Below are 17,910 nucleotides of genomic sequence, written 5' to 3'. Positions count from 1 at the left end.
AAACAAGGCCCAGGTAAACAATGCACCCATGGAACTTCTTACCACTAGGGTAAGCATAATGGTACCCAATATTAAAACCAAATATCATCACATGTCAAAGGTAGATATGTCAAGTCTATTATGAATATTATTTCAAATCCATTTATTACTCCAAAGCATTCAGGTAAATAAGAGTGTATAACTGTTATGTAAGCTCTAGGAGGTAGGAGCAAATTCCTAGACCAATCCAATGCTTGTGGAAAACAGCAGAAGCCTTTTGGTATTTCTATCTCTCATACAATTTCTAGTTTCTTTAGGATTTTTCAGTCTTTCCCATTTTTGGCGCCATACACATTTGCATGCTGCTGTATAGGAGATTTCTTCCACCAAACAAAATGGTGCTTCCATCAGCTTTAGCAGCATTAATCAACAGAAGGGGGAACAGCTATCTGAAATCATACTACCACTATCGCCACCCAGTGATCAGTACTGTCAAAGCTAACAGCTATGTGCTCCAGAAACACAGACAATTGTTTAAAAGAGGATTATAAACATCTTCTCAACCAATAACAACAAAATGACCACCTTGAATGTTCTGGTGTCATAAGAATTTTTGGTCACCTCACTGCTCACACCAACTCCAGCTCACTTATGTACAAGATTGAGAGCATGTTGGTACTGGGGCGAATCCACTTCTTATATCCCCCATAGTAAGATCACTTCCTATGTAAATCCCTTCACCCAGCCCAAGGGTCAGATGGAGATGCAAACTGCCCCCTCTCTCTAGACATCAGAATGATAATTTCATGAGCACAGAGGCGCAACAACTCCCTTCCACAGCTAATCTGCAAAAGGAACTCTGTATGTCCTGTAAGTACATATGGTGCATGCAATGACCACACACACTTTTGGTCACATGCAGCACTGGAATTTACTCCCCAGAACTGTTGGCCAAAGGTTAATGTAGCCCTTGGGCCAATAAAAAGGTTAGCCTGCTATAGAACCACACATTTCTTGTGTGAAAAATAAATGAGTTGTTGTTATCAGATTTTGTTCAACAGATGTGTGCTGCAGTGTTCACTAGGTCTATTATAATATGCCTTGCAGACACTACTTCCACTTAACCTTTTAAAAAGTTGTCTGAAATACGTAATAAAACAATTATTACAGTGCCTTTTCTCAAAATGTTGCTTCCTCTAAATTCAGTTTCAATACTCTGAAGTTGACAGGCTAAAGGCAACTTCGTGTATTTCTTATAAAAATAAAACGCCCTGAGATCTGAGCTTCTGCTGTGCTAAAGTACCACCACCACCACCAATGGCAAAGTGAACTCCACCTAATGGTACACAAAAGCATTTCACTCTTTACTGTTTCACACATGTGCAAAAACCAGAGCACTTATTAGCTTAACATTTCCATGAAGCATACTATTGTGTGAATGTTTTCAGCTTCTGTACAAATGCATTAGATTTATATTCAGTGCAAACCCATAAATTAAGCAGAAACCCTTTCTCCTTAATATGAGGATGATCATTTCTCTGTAATGATAATCAGAACTGTCATTCTAGGAATTTTATGTCAATGTATACTTTCCATTTTTAGAGCATCAGCCCAAACATCTGCTTCATCCTGCAGTTTTCATACTATATCGCAGCACATGAGGAGGAATTACTCAGGGCATAATTCAGGCAGAATTAAATCAGTTATTGCCTAAGGATAAGTAAAAATATGTAAAAGCTGCAATCTTATACTCACCTGAAAATAAGTTCCATTGAAATTTTGAGTGTGGTGTAATTCACATCAGCAGGGGGGCAGTAGGGTGTGTTGGACCATTGTCTTGCCTTTCAGTAAGGGACTGGACGAGAACCAGTCCAGATAAGATGGAGGCACCGTTAGTGGGTGGGTTCCTAGACTGGATGGAAGGGAGGTTGCCTGCTCTTGATAAGGTAACACTTCCTCTAAAGGAGTAGGTACACAGTTTGGGGGTACTTCTGTTTTCACTTGAGGCTCAGGTGGCCATGGTGGCACAGAGTGCCTTCCATTAGCTTCAGCTGGTGGCCCAGCTGAACAACTATCTGGACAGGGACAACCTAACTTCTGTTGTCTAAGCTCTGGTAACCTCTAGGTTGCATTACTGCAATGTATTATACATGGAGCTGCCTCTGAAGACTGTTCAGAAACTTAAGTGACTAGGTTGCTTACTGGGGCAAGATATTTGAACATATAACGCCAATCCTGGCCCAACTGCACCAGCTGCCAATTTGGTTTTGGCTCCAATTCAAAGTGCTAGTTTTGACCCATAAAACCTTAAAATGCTCAGGTCCGCAATACCTCAAGGACCACAATACCTCATGGAGCATCTCTTCCCAACCAGACCATGCAATCATCATCTGAGGCAAAAAGTATGGAGGATGGCAACATAAGAACAGGTCTTTTCTGCAGTGGCTCACTGCTTGTGGAATGCTCTCCTTAGGGAGGTTGCCCTGGCACCTTTGTTATACAGTGGTACCTCGGTTTTCGAACATCTCCACTGCTGAACATTTTGGTTTTTGAATCCCATAAACCCAGAAGTAAATGCTTCTGAATGTTTCAGAACTCAAACAGTCTTCCGGAATGGATTACATTAGAAAACCAAGGTACCACTGTATATTTTCAGCCACCAGGCAAAAACATTCCTCTTCTCCCAGACCTTTGGCTAATTAAACAATCTATGGCCTTTCAAAAAGTGGGGGAGTACTGTTTTTGTTTGTTGTTATGCTGTGTATTTTTTTGTTTTTATGTTGTAGACCACCATGTGATCTTCGGATGAATGGCAATATAAAAATTTAATAATGTTTTTTTCAAAAAAAAAGTGAAGATAGATTCCAACAGATAGAGCGGGCAAGACTAATAATGAATCCAACCGTCAAGCAGGCAGTCTCTGCACGTGCTATAGAGGGAGGTAAGGGGCAGATGGGGCTCACCAACCTTGGAAGGTAGCCAATTTAGGAGAAGGGAAACTCTGGTCTTAAACCTCCACTGCCTTGTGATACATCTTATGGGGAAGAAAAGGCTAAGGAGTAAACTCTGCACAAATCCAGAGTGGAATCCCTAAGAAGGTTGGATGGTGTGTTGCGTGCCTCTTTCTGGCAACTCCTGCAGCAAAGCTGATGTCAAACATGATGCTTTTCTTTTCTTTGGACCACATCATCTGGGCAATGCAGGACCTCCATACACACTGCCCAATCTTGTGCCCCAGGGAAGTCACTTTGGTGCTGCTAACACAGAGGTTTCACTTCACCTGCAGAGACTCACTCCATTGTCTCGAGACAGATGGGTGCCAACAACTATCAGATACAGATTATCAGATACTGAAGAGTATCAAATTCAGTTCCAAATATTAAATGACAAATTTGAAAGACTAGATACAAAACAAGAGTTGATGACCTAGAAGTAGATATGGGGACAAAACTCAGGCAGATTAGTTTCAGCTCCAAATATTACCTGCTCTGGTTTGATGGGTTCAGTTGTTGTGAAGATATCAGAATAATGCTGTCTTTCAAAGACTCGATCCAATACTTCTAGCTGCTGCTGAGTGAAAAGATCTCCCCGCATTTGTTTCCGAAGGAAGTCTCTACCCGGAAGAGAATGGCCATTTGGTACTGGAGACTCCTGAATGCCTTTCCAAGAGGGAAAAAATACAGAAACAGATATATAGCTATTACAGTGATAATCACAATTTATTTTTCTCTCTTTTTTTAATAGCATAACAAATTATAAATATAGGCAGCTTCAATTTAACAATGTATCTTGTTTCATTTTCCTGTTACCTTTGCTTACATCTATGTATTTACATTCAGAAGATAAATTAATCCCTGAAGAGTTTATGGGGAATTGTTTTAAGATGATACAGCAGCTGGATAGCTGATCATAGAAGATACTTAATTATATGTAATAGAAGCCAATAGCATGAAAATCTAAATCCATCAAAAATCACCCAAATGCACAATGCTCTGCTTTTGTAGTAAAACTATAGTACTGCATGGTTAATATAACATACCGGTAGTTATATTATAGTCATATACCCAACCTGGGATCTTTTCAATAAAAAAACATTTACTGCAATTTCCCCCAGGATGCTAAAATGTGGTATAGGTGGTGGTGAATATTTATTTCTTGCCATATCTTGGTCTTCATTTGAGAAGTAATGAAGCATTGTTGCTTCAATTTAAGAAAGAGATAAATATCTAAGGTATGAATGCAAAACTGATTGATCTGGTCACATCTCCCCCTGGTTTGAAGAATGGAGTAGCCCCTAAAAATATAGAAATTGGCTACACCTGATCTAAGTTATTATAAATAGACCTTGTTCAAACATCCATGCAACATAATCACAATGGTCAAATTTTTTCCAATGGCACAAAACAATCTGTGGATTCTGTGGTGGTTTTGTACATGTGGGCATGATGCTGATGATACACACCAATAATAATTATTGTTTTTACTTTTGTTCAGTTTTCACCATGCTAGCTTGAGACAAAAAGGTAATTTGTTCAGGTACTTGCACTGAGGGAAGCTTGAACTTGTGTAAGAATTACATTATGGCACACAGAGGGCGGAAAAGTGCAAATATATAAAAAGCAGATTATCTTTTTCCCACATTCCCAAATTATATCATGTCTAGCAGAACGAGTGCTGGGTTTAATCAACCATAGCTTATAAAATTAAAAGTCTGGTAGGAAGCTGCATGTTACCAAACGACCAGGTAACAGAGCATGGAAATGCTTGTTTTAAAATTTCAGGTTAAACCAATATTATTTGCAATTGGGCTTTAAAAGTCATGCATTTACATTTTTCTGGTGAAATGGAAACAAAAAGATTGTGCTTCTACTTTACTGAAATCCATTGCACCTTCAGTTACTTTCATGGAGCATACTCATCAATTACCTAAAGTTATACACATACAGAATACATTATTAATGTGAGTTGAAGTTTGAGCAAATTATCTTTACACATTTATTCCTGCATTGAAGGGGGGTTGGACTAGATGACCCTTGCAGTCCCTTCCAACCCTACAACTCTATGATTCTGTGAAGTTGAAACAGCCTCAGGCCTGGGATATGACCAGAAGGTACCGGTACATGATGCAGTTCTACTGCTGAACCCGATCAGGTCTGACTACCTGATTAAGTAAGTAGCTTGCATGGAAGATACCCTGTGTACCACATATGAGCTTCTCTGAGTTCTTTAGAGTAAAAGTGGAAAAATAATACAGTACTGTCTCTGATCCAGGAGGTTCCACATAGCCATCCTGGCTTGTAGCCATTGGCAGAATTACCTTTCATTAAAATGTATTAATTCCCTTTTAAAGCGATCTAAACGAGTTGCCATCATCTCATGGCAAATTGCTGCTGCATTTGCTTCCAAGCCATTTGCAGCAATATTACAAATTCACTTGCCACTACTTTCTGCCCTTGCCCCAGTGTCTATAACAGCAACCTGCCATATATATTTGTATTTGTAGGAGCTTTTCCTGGCATGCCTAATGCTGCACTCCTAACCCCACTTTACCTGGGAGTAAGCCCCTCTGCATTCAGCAGGACTTACTTCTGAGTAGACAAGTTTAGAATTACGCTGTAAATGTCTGTGTTTCAAAATGTTCTTTAAAGCACAGGATACGGGTCAGGGGTCTGTTTATTTTTTAAAAAATCACAACCCCAGCCACAATTTCTTAGTGAACCAGTATGCACAGGTTGGTCTTGTCATCAGGTTTTGGCAAGAGAGTGGATTATAGGCTTGCTTCCATGCATGGTCCTGTCATCCAAACTGTTGCAATTCGTTGCTCCCAGTATATTTGTTTGCTTTAGCTTCTAAACACTATCTTTAAGAATCAAAGAAAAAGAAATCAAACACAAAGAAGCCAAAACATTGGAGGCATTCTGACAGCCTGGCACTTTACCGCTGATTGACTGTTGAATATATTTGTAGGATTGCTACTACTGCATGTGTCTGCCTAGCAGTTGTTAAATTATTGCTAGAAGATTCAGCGATAATTTATTCCAGTATCCCCTGAAATGCTAATAGATGGTGTGGACACTTCAGCAATAGTGTAACTACTCCTGTCTTCCTGGGCAGAAAGAGATGGGTAGAGTATCCTTTTAAAAGGCTCACTTGTTTACTGAATAGGATTATGAGATAGCCAACATCTTGCTTCTCAGCTATATGGGCAAAGCAAAGAGGAACAGCAGTAGTTTATTTCTCACTGAAACAGTAGTACAGACAGCACAGAAATCAAGTACTTTATTGCTGAATTAATGTGGGAGTAAATCACTGCTTTTTTTGGAAAGGTAAATAAACTCTTGTCTGCAGCAATAGGATGTTCATGGGGAGGAAAGCATTTCATCAGATGCAATGATTTTGTATTTATGTATTTGTAGATATCTCCATTTAGAAAGAATAGTGTTCAGGCTTATTTTTTCACATATGTAATCACGAGGAAAGGTGCCCAAAGGCTGCAATCTTATACATGTTTTCTTAGAAGTATGTACCACTGAAATCTACTAAATATGAGTAGGCTGGATGAAAATAATTCTGCAGGGCTAAATCCATTAACTGGTTAATTACCTAGAATTTACAGTTCTATTGCTGACTGAACAACATAGGAATGATCAAACAGCAAGCCTGCAGCACCTGGTAGTCAGTCACCTTTTTATTATTTTCCATGCATTCATTGAACTAGATGGAGTTATATTGTATAGAAAATAGTGGAATGGAAAGCATCATGTGAGCAGTACTGGGTGGGGGGAAGGTCACACTACCGAATTATTATTTTTGTCTGCGTAATGGGACTCAATGCCATAATAAGGCAGAGAGAACCAAGTCTTCTAGTGAATGGGTTTTGTGTAAAAGAGTATGTTGTTGTTGTTCTAAACAAAAAGTAACTGGAATTGGGACAGGGAACCAGAATTCACATCTAGGCAATATGAGTTTAACCTCTGAGCTGTAGCACCAAGTGTACCATCAGTCATACCACACACCCTCCATAATAAAGGTATTTCACCAGATTTCTCAGATGTAGATTTATCAGAAATATCTTACAAAAATAGTCAGTCAACCTCTCCTGCTCTCAAACCCAAAGGTGAACAATGGATTCCCCCCCCCTGCTGCATTCCCTCAGAAGTAAGCTGTTGGGAACTACACAATGGCAGGACTGGGACCAAAAAGTGGACAGGGCTGGAGACAAAGGTGAGTGGGGGCGGAGCCCTTCTATTGGCAACTCCCCTTGCGCACCTCCCCTTCCCCCTCCTTGCCACTTCCATAAAAAAGTTTTATGCAACCCTAGTGCCCTAGAGACACAGGTTTCCAACCCCTTTCAAAATGCTTATCTCAGCTCCAAAAAAACAAATGAAAGGTATTATTATTGGTCACAAACATGTTGCACAAATCTAGGGAAATCGTTGATTTGCTTTTGTGGGGGTATTTCACTAGTTCCCGGCTTTATTTCAACTCAATCCAGTTTTACAAATTGCTTTGAGAGTACACATGACCTTCTCAGAGTGAGATATTTCCTAATTAATTCTTTAATTCACTTTCATTTGACAGGTGCCATTTTGGGAATAATTCCGCTTTTCATCTCTCTGAATAGATCCTACCAACACTTTGTTCTGTTTTTTTACACATGTATTAACTAGGTAAGTGGGTAAAGAAATAGACAGACAGAACTATTTCCTTATGGCCAAATTAGACATGCAATTAAATATGTGACTGACTCTTGCATGTTTTTTTATCATGAAAGGACCAGTTCTGGTTTCAGATCATGGTGTTTCATTGGGGGGGGGGGAATTAGATTTAACTACAGTCCTCTTGATACTGATCCTCCTTTGTCCTCAGCTGCCAATGTCCCTAGAAAGAAAGCTGACACTGATACTAATGACATTTCTCCCCCCCCCCCTTGTATAAGTAGCAGCCATGGAAGCCCAAATATGGATCATGACTGAAGTAGGAACAAAGGGTTAAAATTTCTTATTTTTCCATGCTGCAGTCCAGATTCACAGTTGGAGGTGCTAGCTGCTACAGCTAACTCACAACTTACATGTTTTTTTTACTTTTACTCAGTCAGCTTTACGCGCCTTGCAAAAAAAGGGGGGCAGAAAGGAGCAGATGTTTGTGGGGGGGCACTTTGGCAATCCCACCTGCCATTGCACCCAATATATTTTGACTTTATACAATGTTGGCTTTATGCGCTACCTGGAACATAGCCCCCATGTAAGTTGAGGGTCACCTGGATATAGTGAGCAAAGACCAAGCACACAAGAGCTGATCACATGCTTAGTGTCACATTGCTGACCAGTTTCAGACTTTAATTAACTGTGCCTATTTTTGCAAACTTTACCTTCCACACCAACCGCTATAGATACCCATACACATGTGTATAGTCATGCACATGCACGCAGTTTTGAGATTTCAGTCAGGTATAGTAATATTAATTTTGACTTAAATTAGTATAAAAGGATAGCAGTTTAATAAGTTATCATCTGACATGAATGAAACTGCTAGGCATTACTGTGATGTGCTTTTAAAGCTTGTTACATTTCCTTAGGAAGGTTTCAATAAGCTATTGATACTATTCTTATAAGTATTTCAGGTATAATGAAAAATGAACATTCAAATGAGTTTTAGGGCCTATTGTAAGTGAACAGTAGCATACAGACTTAAGCCTGAAATTAATTCAGTGTTAAATTTGAAATAACACTATAAATAATTAAAATAATTAATAGTACATTTTTGTATTCACAAAAACTGAAGTTTCAGGAACTAAAAAACTGGGTTTTGCAACCAAAACACGAATTTTGTAACAAAAATCTAAGTTATGTGTTATTTGGAACAATTTGTGACAATTCCGATTTGAATTTGACAATCACGAATGCTGGGAATTTGTCAAATTTTCAATTCCCATGGTAATTCATTTCAACATTCACATAAATGTGAGATAATTACCATTACCATCAGACATTGTTTGACTACACCAGAACATCTCTGATAATTAAAAATACTGTTGGCAGACTTCTAACAGTTTAAATTATAAATATGCTCCAGGGAGCGGTAAAGGAATTCTTCATCCAGTCATTCCATCACTTAGGAAAAGCATGCTTCCATGGCAATAGCACTTGTGCTATACTCATAGGTAGATTTATTTAGGAGTAAGCTCCCATTGAACTCAGGGAGATTTACTTTTCAGTAAACACAGGCCTTGATCCAAAAACCAGTAAAGCAAAGGAGCTTTACAGCTGCAGGGCAAACTGCTTTTGAAACTGATGAGAGGGGCCCACCACTTTTTACTGAGCATGCATCATTATTTGGGCTTATTATATTATTGGTGATGTTATATGAGATACACTTTCAATGCTGTTGGTTCCTACAAAAAGTTGGGGGCAGTCACACTGCTTCATTTGCAATAGATACATGACCCATAGTTATCTGCTAAAATCTTGTAATTTGTTATAACACAAATGTTCCCGGGGGGGGGGGGTCTTCCACTTTTGTTGTGCTGTAGTGTATGAGCACCCCTCCAGCTGGCAACAATGTAGCAACACTGGGGAACCATTGCAGAACTAATAATAAAGTGGAACAATGTGTGGATGATCCAGTATAAATCCACAACTTGGGGTTTATCTATATTTACTTTATTCCTGTCTCTTTCCAGACAAAGGTCTACATTTTAAATCTCTGTGTCTGAGCACCAGGAGCTATACTCCAGAGCCTTCCCCATGAAAACCTGCTCTTTAAAGCTGAATCAGAGTGAACAGCTGTTATAGTTTTCCATGGATTGCCGTTTGCTCTAATTCAGCTTTAGAGAGCAGGTTTTTTGCGGTAAAAGCTCTGCAGCAAAACAAAAAGGGGGGCACTCCAATGTGGAGCCTGTAGATGGAGTACAGATTGTGCCTGGAAAGAGCAGAGGAAAGGTTAGTATGGATAAGCCCTAAAGCACTATTATTGCATCAATGACTTGCTGCAGAATGTACTTGCAAAACAGCAGCAGCAGCAACAGGTGTGAAGTTGCCAAAGCAATTCATTATATGATATGAATACAAGATAGGCCTACTCTAAAACAAAAAGTTGAAAATTCCACTAGCAGAGCACAAGCCTTCAAGGTTGTTGCATAAACTTGCCCTTAGTAACATTGCTTATTTAGAACTATGTTAATACTAACTTCCTTCAAATATGGATGTACAATGGAGAAAAATAAGGAAGATGGCCAACTTCATAATAACAACAGCAGTCTGTGTAGTGAAGTGGAGCCATCCTCCCAACACTGGTATCACTGCAGTTTATCTGGATGGGGCTAAAAGGCAAGGCTGAGTGGCAGTGAGGAGGAGGCTGCATAGGCTCACTGACATGAATCAGCTCTGCTGGTGCAGTCACGCAGCCTTGACCTCACGGAAACCCTAAAATTTCAATGATTTCTATGGGATTTATTCCCAGGTCAGTATGCGCAGGATTGTAGTCATATTCGTTCCAATGTCCAGCCCACATCATCTTTAAGTCTCAAGGCAGGTTGGCTTTTACAAATAATTCATATAAAAGAGCAGACCAAATCCCAACTGTATGCTAGAGCTTCAAGCCCTAGCCACTCATAACTCCTGAAAAGTTTCTAGCAGTAAGAGTGATACTCCTTTTACCATGTAAGGCTGGCCACTCTTCTGAACAAATTATCACTATTTTCAGATAGCTGCAGATTAATCTAATCAATAACACACGTAAAGGTAAAGGTAAAGGGACCTGTGACCGTTAGGTCCAGTCGCAGACGACTCTGGGGTTGTGGAGCTCATCTCAGTTTACTGGCCAAGGGAGCCGGCATACAGCTTCCGGGTCATGTGGCCAGCATGACTAAGCTGCTTCTGGCGAAACCAGAGCAGCGCACGAAAACCCCGTTTACCTTCCCGCTGGAGCAGTACCTATTTATCTACTTGCACTTTGACGTGCTTTCAAACTGCTAGGTTGGCAGGAGCAGGGACCGAACAACGGGAGCTCACCCCGTCAAGGGGATTTGAACCGCTGACCTTCTGATTGGCAAGCTGTAGGCTCTGTGGTTTAACCCACAGCACCACCCGCGTCCCTAATAACACACATACTGAAGCTCAAACCAGATAAGACAAAGGGTTTTTTGGTCTATCGGTTTAGTTGCCATTCACCCTGTTCTGGGTGGGACACCACTCCCCACTAAGGATCAGGTTTGCAGCTTGCGGTACTGTTTAATCCAGCCTTACTGGTGGATGCTAAAGAGGCAGTGGCAGATTGTAGCACCTTCCAACAGCTTCCTGGAGAGTGTGATTCGTGTGATTGATGTACATTGTTTAATGTCTGCAAGATATGTCAGTTACTTAACTTTCTCATGCAACAGAAATCTCTTCATGAAAACTTGTGGTGCACTACTGTTACCAATAATTCATATGCTGCTCTTAAATTTGCAAAGTACTTTACAATATTTATTGAACTTGTCCTCACTTGACTGCTATTATCTCCACTTTTTAGGTAGAGAATCGAGGCTAAGGAGCTGTCCATAACTCAAGATAATGTGGATTGTGAATCCCTTGTGCCTCCAACTCTACAATTTTTTTTATTCTATTTCTTTAATTCCTTCTCAATTATGTGGCATTCTCCTCCAATCACTTTCTCCTCCCTAAATCTGGAGATTTCCTGTGCAAGTTAAGATTCAACTGCCATTCTAGTTGTCTTTTGTATATGGAATGTACATATTGTCTTTGACTTCAGACAGCAAAATGTCTTGGACAAGCCCTGGGGATAGAGGCAGTGGGCATCATCCCAATCCGCTGCCCAAACCTACTTGCTGACTGCACCCATTTTGAGGTCATCTGCACTATGCTCCACATAAAAAGGGGGGGGCTAAAGTCAAATCTAACTCTGTAGTGTAGCTGCTGAGATGCATTGGCTCTCAGTTAGCATTCTAGAAAGTAACAGAAGGCAATTATTTAAGAGGAAATGCAGTTACAATACATGGAGAAATCAAAGTGGAGAGAGATAGTAGCTGAAATGCATTTTTAAATCTTTTATATTTGTCCCCCACTTGAAATTGCAATTATTATGGAAAAGCCAAATACAACAAAGTAGAATAAGATGTAAGAAATTCCCTTCTGATGTTACTAAATAAGTGATATAAAACAACATTAGGAGAGTATTCTTATATTTTCCTAAGTGGTTTTCATAATGCTAATTTAAGAAATAAAGAAACAATGGGATATAATGCTATGTCAGTAGCCCTTGTTCATGAAAAATGCCATTTTTCAAATCTCAGGCCTACACTGTCCAATTTGATTAGCTGATAATATAACCAAATTATTTCACCTCATAAGAAGATGCAGATTAGCTAACAAAAGTGTTAATTACAGGTTTTTAAACTGTGAAAGCAAGACATTACCATGATACAAAAACTGTGATTATTTTTCCTGCTGCATTTTCTTCTAATTGAGACTAGGAAACACTTGGTTTAATTACCACTTGGGAAGCTTTGTTTACAAGCTAAAGTGCACTGCAGTCCTGAAATCTCCCACCTTTATCTGGCAAGCAGTATAGCCACTTTCTATTAAGTAGCAAAGCTGTGATTTAAAAATCATAAACATTGGGAGAGTTCTTTGCACGTGCTCTATTTGTGCTTCCTAAGTGCTATTTGTTTGTTTTTGTTTTTTGTTCTGAAGGATAATATTACAAAAAAGCCTTATATTTTGCAGTGTATGCAGCTGATCATTGCACAAATATTTTCTAAAGAAATCACTATATTTCTCCAAGATGGGTATGGGCTTTCGCTGTAGATCAAAGTGAGGAGCGGGGGGAGGTTGGGGAGAGAGAAAGAAAGATAAATCATCAGAGATCCAAAAATACTTTTCATTTGGAGAAGATATCAGACCATTTTGATGGCACTGATAGAGTCTCAGCTCTGTCTCCATTACCCACTGAAGGCAGCGGGAGTCAGGAGCTGACAACACTAGATTATATTCCCTATAAGATGGTCACCAATATATATATATATGATCTTCAACCTCTATTGATTGACCAATTTCACAAGCAAAGACTGGTGAAATGAAGCTGAAATGAACATCATGCTTTAACTCATTGAACCTATCAGGCCTGAGTTAATCTCACTGTCCACTGTCTCTGATAGAATTCAATTGATCAATCATGTTTCGGTGATAGTACCATTTCACTGGCTTATTGCTTCTTCATTTCAAAGCTTGACCTGTTAGATATACTTGGACCACTGCTGGTCTCAGATACATAGAGATCAGCATCACTACCAAAGTCTATTGTCTTATGTCCAAGTTTATAAGAACTCAGAATTCCCCCCCCCTTTCCCTCATGAATACTTGTGGTCTCACAGCCATAATGACTAGGAAATAAAACTCCACAAATCACACTAGACTGACTATAAAAATTCTTTCCATCACTCCTTCCTTTTGCTTTCATGTCTATAATATTCCATTCACTGTAGTTACCTGAATAAATACAATGAATTTAATTTCTCACCATTTGTATACAGAAGCATCTGAAAAGGCTATGGCCTGGGCTTGGATTCATTATAAATCTAGCAGTGTGTGTGTGTTTTTTTAAAAAAAGTTTTAATAGATCTAGCAATTTTTTAAAAAGTTTACAAAAAAGACATTTTGTACTTAGAAGCTACTATAGGAACACATAAAGGCTGGGCACAGGTAGTAGTTTTTCAGAGACTTAAAGACAGTATTGTTACCTTTTACCTATTTGATATATTCATTTTTTTCTGTTCCAACAGATTTCACAAGTTTAGCAGCGCTTCAAAAATATGCAAAATCTAATTGGCCAAAGATCACAGAGGCAGCAGGGAAAGCAAAGATGTGTACTACCAATTACTGCTGAAAGGAAAGGCCATCCTGCATTTCCTTTTTCATTCTCTAACATACCATTACCAAAATAGCCTGCAAAATAAACACATGCCTTGTTTGCCCAGGCTAATTAATCAAGGGGCACAGCAATTAAAAACCTTGATCCAGCACACAGTGAGGAGAGGTGTCCCTCCACCCCACTGCGCCAGGCTCAGCTGCCATGGAGGTCCTTGCTCCACCCACCAAAGGAGGGGACAGGTAGAGGCTCCCACTGGCAGTACTCCCCTGTCAGTAGGAAACACCACCATTCAGAAAGACACATGCCCTTCCCTCCAAAAATATGTCCCAGTACACTGCGTGCTGCCGCTGGGCCACCCTGAGAGTTCAAAGTTCCCAACTGAACAAATTTGACCTCATTTCTGATTAAATGTGCAAGCTGTCAGTGGCTTGTGGTCATTGGACTAAGGGGACTATGCTACTCACCTAAATGTTCCCCTAGTGCCTCCTTTCCAAAGCCCGGGAGGGGGGGCACAAGGCTCCGATGGGTCCAGGATCCATCCTACCATCTTCCCAAAGTCCATCTAGCTTTAGGAAGGAGGAAGGAGGAAGGAGGGCTCCAGCCTCCTGTCAGAGCCCTGGAAGCTTCTGCGTGGCTTAAGGAGGGAGGCACAATGCTTGTGTGTGACATCATAATGTCACATGCAGAGGCAGAGCAAGCTGATTTGGTGCCTGGGGCAGCGTGCGTGCCCTGCACCCAGGGGCAGGGCCAGCCAGGGCAGGACACACCACGGGGCCTCCAAGGAGTCTGCTTGCGTCCTCCCACTCAGCTGCCCTACAGCTGAGGGGGAGGCAGTGGGTGGACAGTTTGGGGCAGCGCAGAGCCTGCAGGCACCCAAGCCACCGCGTCACTCCCAGGAGAGACACGTGGCTTGGGCACACTGCAGGCCCCATGGTGAGTACCGCCGGGCCTTTTGTCACCCCCCTCAGTGGTGATACCCGGAGCAACCTGCCGCCACCGCACCCCCCTTCCTCTGCCTCTGGCCACATGCATGACATTGACCCCCCTCGCAAGCTAGTGCATCTGGCCCCAACTGTTCTACTATGAAAAATTTCACTGTAAGCCACTGCAAGCTGTGAAAGTGAAATTTAGTAGCTGCCAGCAAACATGAACAGAAACTAAAAGTGCCAGTGGGAACTTCCCTCCTGATGCAAATTGCAGCTTTGAAGGAATATTTTTTTGAAGACCAGAGCAGAGAAGGAAAGAGTTAGACTTCCTTTCCTCACACCAGCTGCAATCTCTATAATTATCAGACCTGCCTACTCCCCCACCCCCTGCAGTAGCTGCTATTTGCATGTTAATGCAAAGACACATTTCACTTTGCAAGCATGTGATTGAATAACAACAGCCACCCTACTCCACTTGTTCTGGAAAAGCCACTTCAGGAGTGGAGCAATTTGTTGCTTTGCCAAATGCACAGTTCTAAGACAACACTTCTTTGTATAAAATCATTTGCAGGTAAAGTAGCTGGAGATAGGAATTTGGAACAAAGAATGGTAGGTGAGCAAAGGGTTAAGGGAAAGTGCCCTCCCCACTGAGTTTCTGCACAACATCTTCCCCATTCGAAGCAGCACTTGGAATGGGGTAGGTAGAAAGGGCCACTGTGGTTTGGTTACACACATCTCAATCTAATGTGCAGTTAGACCCTGAACACCTATCTGTGCTGCAAATATATGACTTTAATTATTAATCAACTGTTATTGCTTCCCTCAATATATCCTTCAAATTGTAATGGTTAGTTTGATGGGGGTGGTGATGATTCTCGGTTAAAGGTTTTGTTGGCCCCAGTGACAGAGTTACAGTTCCTGGGGCCGGGGGCAGTGGAGGTTGAGGAGAGGGAATGGCAGGTGAACCAAAGTTGAAGACCGTAGCATAGACTGACTCTAGGAGTGCATTCACATGTTCATTTTGTGTCACATAGTCCAACAGAAGGTGACCAGGAAGACTGAAAAATGAGGCTTGCCCAGTCTATGTCAGCTGGCCTGCCATCTGAAAACAACTGGGTGATTCTCATGATTTAGTTCTCTATGGAACCAACTACAGCATAGAATGGTTGGGGCGAGAGACATGGCTTGAATTCAGCATACATTTTGCTTTAGAGTGCAATGGCCTTTGAAAGATTAAAAAAAAAGTTCATATATAGCAAATGTAACATTTACATATGGCATGCGCACATTCACTTTGGGCTATGCTTTGAGCCAAAGTGAGGAATTTGCTTGGGGCAACAGAAGGGTTTTGTCTGTTTGGGTCGCTTGCTTCCTTTTCCTTTCAAACACTATCCTTGTTACTACAAGGATGCAGAGATGCTGAGTAACTAGACAGTATTGGGGTGGGGGTGCAGGAGGGAAAGTGTTGTTTCTCTGGAAGTCTTGCAGTATCGATACATCTTGCCTCAAGCTTCTTAACTGTAGCTTTGTCTCAGATATAATATATATACAGGGAGACTAATGAACAAGAGGAGCTAGCTCTCCCACAATGACTAGCAGAGGATATATATATATATATATATATATATATATATATATATATATATATATATATATGAAGAAGAAGAAGAAGAATCATAATAATGAATCTTGGAAGTCTGCGCCCGAGAAGGCAGTGCTTCATCCCAGCCCCTCATGCTTTGCCCCTGGCTCCATCAGCACAAGGTGGAATCACTCAGGCTTATTGACACTTCATCTGCCAAAGCATTCCCGCTGCATGTGGATCATCTGGTACACTGCCCGGCTTCTGGCGGCTGGACTCCACACTAAAACACCTCCCCTGAGCCTCTAGGAAAGCTGGCATCAGTTGTTACCATAACAAACTCAATTGTTCTCAGCAGTGCTCCGGCAAATAAAGTCATTAATTATGGCCCTCTCTCTTGGCCGCCGTTGGCTGGAGCGGCAATCAATGTGAAACCGCTCATTGCCTTCTCTCGGGGAGAGGAGGCAGACGCCATAAAAATAAACTGCAGCCCGAGCAGAACCCTGCCAGTAAGGCAGCAGCAGGCTGCAACCAGTAACGGCCATCACGCTGGTTCTGTGTGCCTGGCTACATTTATTTGGCCTGCCTCAGCCATGGGGGAAGGTATCCCATTAAGCAATTATTTTTATCTTATAACGTCAATTTACTTATACTGATTGGCTTCCTGCCGCCAAATATCAATTAAATTGCAAATGCCTGCAAAAACTGATTTTCTATCTTTGTGTCCCTCCTCCCCCCCCAGCACACACTTTCCCCTTTTTACCTCGCTGTATTCCCCCCCTTCTCCTTTCCCTCCCTCTCCTTTTCTTATAAAATATGTTCCAACATAATTTAATTTATTTCCCTTTCCATATCTCAAAAGAAAATCTATATCTCCTCCTGGAAGGCCATTTGCCCTATGTTATTGGGAGCTGAGGTATCACACTATCGGACCATTTGTTTCAGCTGACTATCGGCAGCCCATCAGTGCTTCTAAAGACCTTTGCCATCTCCATGCAATTGTATCCAGGATTGCTCAGTTTATAATTTGTTATAATATATATAATACATGCAACACACACACACAGAAACCTATGTCACTATCAGGCTTCTGTGTTTTTCTTTCGACTTCATTAGCTCCCCTCCACCCACACCACCAATACAAGCAACTAGCTTGATGAGATCTGCTTTATTAGTAAACTTGAAAAGAACTGGCTGTCATTTATTTTAACACTGTTCTTTTCTTTAAAAGATGGGGATCTAAAGAGGAGATGGGGATATCAAGAGAGGCTAGTGCCTTCTGGCAGTGTGTTCTTGTGTGATAACTGAATGAAAGGCCTTTGGAAAATGAAAAAGGCAGGTGGGGGAAAGTGAATTCTCTGTGTGTAAACCATCAGTGGCCTCTGTGAACTCTAAAGGCTATATATAACAGGCTGTGTCCACGCACCTTGAGAGCAAAAGGCATTCAGATATAGACACAACCACGGATCTGTAGTCTGCATTTGTTCAGAATGCAATCCAATACATGGCTAGGAAAGATGCACATAATCACAAGATTCTAGATGCTGTAGCTTG

The 17,910-nt window shown here is 41.0% G+C and overlaps 1 protein-coding gene across 7 annotated transcripts in view; it reads right to left on the bottom strand.

The window, feature by feature from the left end:
- Positions 1 to 17,910, bottom strand: part of PAX5 (paired box 5) — a 220,220-nt gene that overhangs the window by 132,776 nt on the left and 69,534 nt on the right. For all 7 annotated transcript variants that reach the window (XM_033173042.1, XM_033173036.1, XM_033173039.1 and 4 more), the window contains exon 6: positions 3,463 to 3,638. In XM_033173042.1, coding sequence (XP_033028933.1) covers positions 3,463 to 3,638 — 176 coding nt within the window. The remainder of the gene's footprint in view (positions 1 to 3,462; positions 3,639 to 17,910) is intronic.

The sequence above is a fragment of the Lacerta agilis genome, chromosome 16 (assembly GCF_009819535.1).
Source record: "Lacerta agilis isolate rLacAgi1 chromosome 16, rLacAgi1.pri, whole genome shotgun sequence".
In the NCBI taxonomy this organism is placed as follows: Eukaryota; Metazoa; Chordata; class Lepidosauria; order Squamata; family Lacertidae; genus Lacerta; species Lacerta agilis.
The sequence above is the reverse complement of the archived record's forward strand: the minus strand, read 5'-3'. Positions and strand labels throughout refer to the sequence as shown.